The 6,465-nt window shown below is 46.8% G+C and overlaps 1 protein-coding gene across 1 annotated transcript; it reads left to right on the top strand.

Moving 5' to 3' along the window:
• Positions 1 to 1,030: 1,030 nt before the first annotated feature.
• On the top strand, positions 1,031 to 6,465 carry LOC135914542 (serine protease inhibitor swm-1-like). The gene is made up of 3 exons (XM_065447454.1): positions 1,031 to 1,184; positions 2,008 to 2,247; positions 6,208 to 6,465. Exons 1-3 carry the CDS (start codon positions 1,127 to 1,129, stop codon positions 6,408 to 6,410), a joined length of 501 nt encoding a protein of 166 aa, XP_065303526.1. The 5' UTR covers positions 1,031 to 1,126; the 3' UTR covers positions 6,411 to 6,465.

The raw sequence follows: 6,465 nt of genomic DNA, 5'->3' as shown, positions 1-6,465 counted from the left end.
GACGTCGCAGCACGTGGTATTCAGTGGCAGGGGTGGATAGGCGCGCTATCCACGCAGTGAGGTTGGCTTTAATCTATTCTTCGAAGATGTTATAAAGGATAAATGCCAGCGAACGGGTAGTTGAATGCAGCCGCAGGTAGAACTGGCGAGTGTGTGTACGTCTTTCGGATGATTGAGTTTATGTTTTGCCTTTACCAATCCTGAAGGATGGCGTAAGGGATGACGTTGGTTATCCGAGAAACGATGAAGGTTTGTGCCAGCCGTTTCATGTATTGTTATTTCATGTCGTGTTTCTGATTGGCAACGATTCGGTGCATTGTTACTATTTGGATAGTGCATTGTTACTGTTACTAACGGTGCATTGTTACCATTTGGATTTTGCATTCTGGCCTCTTCGACGTGCGGCCGCTGTGTCTGGAGATGGAACCCGTGACCTTGTGCGCGTCAGGATAACACTACTGCCGCTGAGCCACTGTGTGTTTGGTACTGTCCTGAAAGTGCTGTAGAAGCTACTGTCGTTATGGTGAAAGACAAAATACGTCGTGTTTTTCTATTATAAAGTGCGACGCAGTTAAATAACAAAACAACAAAAGAAAAGGAGCAACAAATACACGAAGCAGATTTTTAATCTCCTGATGACAGGCTTCGAACCGATGGGCGGTTGAGGCTTCCTATTAGTGACTTCCTCCGCCGGGTTACCGGCCTAACTGTTTTTTTTCTGTTTTGACCGGGCAAGTGCTTTTGATATGGCTCATTTGCAAGACACGTGGACAATTGTTTAGTTGCTAGATCGCAGCCGGCGGAACGGCTATATCTGAGCGGCCAATTACTTTGACTGAAACAGTACTTCGAAACCTCATGCAAGGGCACAAGCAGGAAGCAGAATAAACGAACGATCCGGCGCCTACCCCGAGTGTACTAGCGAAAATACACGGCGGATTTCCCTTCAGAACCGCAGCAGCCACAGCGCAAGATCGAGGGAAGAGATTGCAATATTTAGCACCGCGTATCCTGTAATGACTGCATCCGCGATATATTGAGGAGGGAACAAAAAGGGGCGCAACCGTTCCAGCGATCACCACTTGTGTCCTAAGGTTCCGAACTTAGACGTCGACGAGCTTCAAGGATGAATTGCTTTCTCTTGCTGCTGACGGCCGTGGTGGCGACCTGCGCTCCGAGTTCTGGTAAGACGTATGCGCACACATGCCAAGGCAACTTGCAGCCACCTTAATTTGAGAACTGTGCAGTGCTAAGTCATGCTAAGTTAGTGAGTAATATGTAGTCCACAATTTTGTAACCAAGCTGTTTGTTAAGTAATTTAAAAAGAGAATACCTTAATGATATTTCAAAAAGCCAGGTACAGGTAGTATAAAGTTAGCCTGGAGTGGCGAGAAAGCATTTGAGTAAAAGGAACTGTTGGCAATTGTGCGAATAGCCTGGTTCTGTATGTCTTGAATAGACGAGAGGTGGCAGTTATTTGTGTTTCCCCAGGAAGCAGTATAATAGGTGATATGACTATGAATGAACGCCAAGTATGAAGATAATAACGCGTGTTGTGAAAAGAATGCACGTAATTTAATAAGTGTTCTTATGCCAAACGCTATATTTTGTTTAACAAACGCTTTATGATTAGTAAGCTTCAAGTTAGGATATAATTTTATGCCAAGGATCGACACACAGCTAAGCTAAGCTTATAGCTAAGCCATGCTATACATTCAGCTAAAAATGGAAGTATTCCTGAGTTACGTTTTTTTTTTGCTTTCTGGGGAGCCGATGTCGAGTATTATCACTACGACGTAAAGAGAACTTTGCCTCAGCCTTGCATATACCTGCAGCCCAAGTTGTCTATTCCCAAAATGTCTGTGCGGACAAGTACCCAGTGTCACATACCGAGTGACCCAAGTTGGCGTGAGAAGTTAGAAACGGACATTGTTCTGCAGTAAACTTAAGTGATGGTGCTGACGGTGACCGTTGCTCCGTATCCACAAATGCGTCGCTTTTGTGCAGGCAGCGACGGTGTCGCGCTGCTGTCCAAGTTATTGACCGACGTTCAAGACTGTGGCCTCAACGAGGTGTGGAAGCAGTGCGTGAGTAGCAGCTGCGCCGAGGCCTCCTGCAGCAGGCCCGTCATCGGGCCCGCCTGCACGGCTGACTGCCGCCAGGGATGCTACTGCGCCGATGGATTCTACCGCAACGACGAACGAAACTGCGTACGACTGGACCAGTGCCCGCAACAAGGACCGGGAAGTACGTCACGCTCCACGACGCAAAGGAAGTCGAAACGGGTGCCCTTTATTGAAGAAATAGGAGGCGAGCAACTACAGTGATAAGGCGCACTAGATTACTCATAAGGAGCTACCTTCGGCTGTAGGGTTTGCAGTGGACGTATCTGGTGGCGCCACCTATCGTGCGTCTGCCGTGAACGCCGGGTAATCAAGCAGAAGTAAGAAAATAAAAAGTAACAACTCCACATGAAAGATTGCTTCTGCGGAGCGTAATGTTCCTAGCAATCGTATGTGCCCTGTGAGAGATGCCGTAGTAAAGGGTTTCAAAGAAGTTTTGACGCTAATGAAAAGCACTGAACCAGCTCAGCGTGGTGCAATGTTATTAATATAGCGGAGTGAATGAAAGACCATTTTCGCTTTGTCAGTTTCAGGCCCGAAACCTCCCCACGAGTACGTCGTTATGACGTCACAACATTTGAATTATGTTTTGGAATCTTGGTTGTCTTCAAGGCAAAAAAAGTTCGCCTTGGTTTATTTAAAGTACAGTGGGACTCGTTTTTACCACTCGACAAATAACGTAAAGCATAAAGGACGCTGTGAGAATTCATGACGTTGCGAGAACTTGGTGCCGAGTGCTCATTTGGGCGTCGCCACCTGTCTTTAGTTTCTGCCTATAGTTTCTGGCTTAACAAGCCACCGCTCATGCTAAACATTTGAGGCGTTCTAAAAATGTAATTTACTAATTGAAAGTAACATTTATTGCACACTTTCAGAGTAACTTTACGTGGGCTGAAAGCGTAGTAATTGGAGGGTTTTGCATCTCACCCCGTTTAAATTGGGCCGCAGTGACCAGGACACGAACCAAGGTCTTCGTGCTCAGCATCACAACGCCATAACCAGTGAGCTGCCGCACCGAGTCTGCATGAAAGGCGGCACCTAAATTTTGTTCGTGCCATTTGGTGCTGTACGTTTATCTGACTAATGTCAAAAATGCTTCCCTTGTAGAATGCATACACCAACTTAGAGAGGCACATTTACATAGCACGACTGTAAGTGAGCTATCTCTCATAATACAACGCCTGAGTGTGTTAACTCCCTGATGCCGGTAGTTTCCACGGTGCATCAAATAGCGTTTGTTGCATGCTTTAGTGTTTGGCTTTAGAAATTACGCGAACTACTTTTTTATGACGTTCGCTGCCAAATAGGTTTCAGCAAAAGAATGCGAGCACTTCCCTATCGAGTCTGAATGGTAAAGACATAATCAAAGGACATTCAACACTTCAAGTGCCTGGTGCATGTGACAGTAGCCTGGAGAACTATAGTTTCATGCGCGTGTATTTCGATATCAGTGGATAGAGGCTGCGTTTTCTGAGAGGCTGTGGCGTAATTTATAGTCATCGCTTCATTGGTGAAATGGTGATTGCCGAGCAGGGGAGCGTTGGCGTAAACGGGACTACGCAGCGACGAAATACTCACGCATGATCGCGGCATCTGGCGTCCGAAATTAAATTTAAGGTTGGCTTTCTAAATGTATAACTTAACCGCATATTGAGGACCCCGAAACACAGCACAGAAACACCAGGTTCATCTGTTAAGTCCGTACCCTGTTGCCGCCCTTACATGGGCTTATGAAATGATGGACTAACTGTTAAGCTATATAGTTGGCCTCGCACAACTGATAAAGGAACTTGTTGAAAAAAAGAAAGAGGAAAAACACGTCCTATATAGAGATAGGAGAAGCAGAGACAAGCGGTATTTCATCGCGAATGATGGTTCAGTGGTTTAATTTTGTTAACTGAGAAACACTGAGCCTGATGTTTAGTTTTTCTTTTATGCTGGAAGTTTGCCATGGGCTGCTGTTGAGCTGATCTCGACGGCTCGAAAGAAGGAAGGCTTTTGTTGTAATCAATATCAGCCGCGAGCGAGAGAGAAAAAGAGAAAGATGAATGAAGCTTGAACTGTAAATGAATCATTTTTCTAGTAGTCGTTGTTAGAGTGCGTCTGGGGACTCTCGTCGTTGTTTTGACTCCCGTTTTTGGAACCCATGCCAAGCCAGGAGTGGTGGCCATAGTGTTGGGCGCAGGTACTGTATTGTAGCGGTGTAGTTCTGCTATAGGTGCAGAGTGATAAGAAAATCATCCGCACTCAGAAAAAAAAAGATATCGGGTATGCTGCATCCCCATCGCAGTCGCAGCGGCGTTACATGAAATAACTTGCGCGTGCTTCAGGCTATATTAGCACCCGGGTAGAGAAATGGCTAGACGTAACCAAATTCAAGAATTAGAAAGGTTACATGCCTGACTTATGCTACAGTTGGTGGGTGTGCTAGGGTTTAATTTTGCAATCGTTCTCGCTCCCTGTTCGTAGTGGGCCCATTAGTTCTGCGGACTGTGTTTGGGCACTAGGGTAAAGAAATGACCGCCATACTGGTGGCGTCCAAGACTGCCCTGCAGCACCTAAGCCCGTCGCACTAGAAGTTGGTTGGGACTTCCTGAGCTTGCCTCAATCACTTGGCCTTACGCTCCCTCCGAAAAATGGACACGTTTCGTCGTGGTGAAAAAGATTGCGTATGTTTCAGTATATGTAATGCGAATAGTCATAGTTGAGCAAGCTCGAAATTTCTACAACGAAGCGCACCCGTATGGGGCCTTGTGACTCCTGATGATCACTGGGTTTAGTTTGATGGTCTATACTTAGTGTGGCTGAGTGAATTATGTCCCAAACGTAACTTAGCTCCGATTACGTCATACGGGGCGCGACAGTGACGCTGTCTGCTCACGCGGCATATGCACAATTGATTAATGGCCTCTTTCCTGTACGCAAAGTAAAGCGCCTGGGGGATGATTTTACAAATATATAAGGAATAACGATGCAAGATGTTGTCGTTACATGCGGTTTTAAGAAGGGACCCCCTCACCCCCCCGCCCTATATCCGATTTTAAAAAATATTTCACGTCAAAAGTTCGATAGTATGCGCGAGTGAGCGTCGTAGAACCCTTGGCTGGAACTGTCTCCTTTCAGCAAATCGAACTCCAAGTCCGCAGCATAGACGCAGCTGCATGACAAAAGCAAAACATAAATAAAATAAAACAGTATGAAAAGAATGCCACTTTGTTAGAACAGAGAGAAGGCCCAAAGGCATAGGGAGCTCGTCAGCGCACCTTACTGCGATCCGTGCATAGAACTGACTCTTTTTTTCTCGCAACATGGGCGTTCTTGTGCTGCGATAGAATCTAGCGCGTACAGCGCGACGTGTACATACATGCGCGAGCCTCCGAGATCTCCGCTGAGAAGCAACGCGAGCCGCGCCGACGTCAGCTCCATCTCTACGCCAAACTTAGCGGTGCCTTACGAGCTGCAGGACTAGCTCGGCCGTACGGAACGCTTGGGCAGGGTTCGAGTTTCTTTAGAATGCGGCTAATATCGTCCGTATGGCCATGTTTCCATGTTCTGGAAAACAAAAACACCAGGTAGCATTCATTGCGCAGCTGTAGAGCGATGTTGGACGGTTATATATTTTGAAATGTGCTGTCTCAAGTATACGTGTGGTATTCCGAACAGCTATATTCTTGAACATGGTATTCCCCAGCGCCTTTATTTGTTTAAAATAAGTACTACAAAAAACTGTTTGCTGTAAAGGCAGCATTCTAAACACGTTTTCTAAAAAAAAGAGTCTGAACACGTATTGGGTATAGAAATAGTATTCCGAACACACTTCCTCTGTAGACTATGGCTATGTAACGCCTTGCCAAAGTGTGTGACAGTGCCTGCAGAAGTAGTTCGGTATTGCTGTGCGCTTTTTCTTGCTTTTCTTTCCCTGCCCTGTTTCTCTCAACTATCGCATATATTTACCCGTTCCCCGGTACAGGGTGGCCATCCGGATATGTTCTCTGCTTAACCTCCCTGTCCTTGTTTTGCCTTTCTCTCTCTCTCTAGTGTTCGCTGCCGCATGAGCGCAATGACTTCTCCTTCCGCTGTGCAGCAAGACCTGGACGGCCATGCCGTGAGAACGAGGAGTGGAAGGTATGCGTGAGCAGCTCCTGCGCGGAGGCCACGTGTGAGAAGAAGACCATCGGTCCCGAATGCACGCTCGACTGCCAGCGAGGTTGCTACTGCGCCGAGGGATTCTACCGCGACGCCCAACGCAACTGCGTCCGCGAAGACCAGTGCCCAGCGTCAGTGTAGCCTCGAGTAAACGAGTACTACCGACCAATAAAGTGCGCTCTCACGTTGCATAGTA

Source organism: Dermacentor albipictus, chromosome 8, assembly GCF_038994185.2.
Source record: "Dermacentor albipictus isolate Rhodes 1998 colony chromosome 8, USDA_Dalb.pri_finalv2, whole genome shotgun sequence".
NCBI lineage: Eukaryota > Metazoa > Arthropoda > Arachnida > Ixodida > Ixodidae > Dermacentor > Dermacentor albipictus.
This window is presented reverse-complemented; position numbering and strand designations above follow the sequence as displayed.

Bases quoted from the DNA above. Each gene is read 5' to 3' on its own strand.
- LOC135914542 (XM_065447454.1), top strand. From the start codon at position 1,127: ATGAATTGCTTTCTCTTGCTGCTGACGGCCGTGGTGGCGACCTGCGCT. The intron at 1,185-2,007 runs GTAAGACGTATG...GCTTTTGTGCAG, and splicing joins GACCTGCGCTCCGAGTTCTG to GCAGCGACGGTGTCGCGCTG. The intron at 2,248-6,207 runs GTACGTCACGCT...TCCGCTGTGCAG, and splicing joins CCCGCAACAAGGACCGGGAA to CAAGACCTGGACGGCCATGC.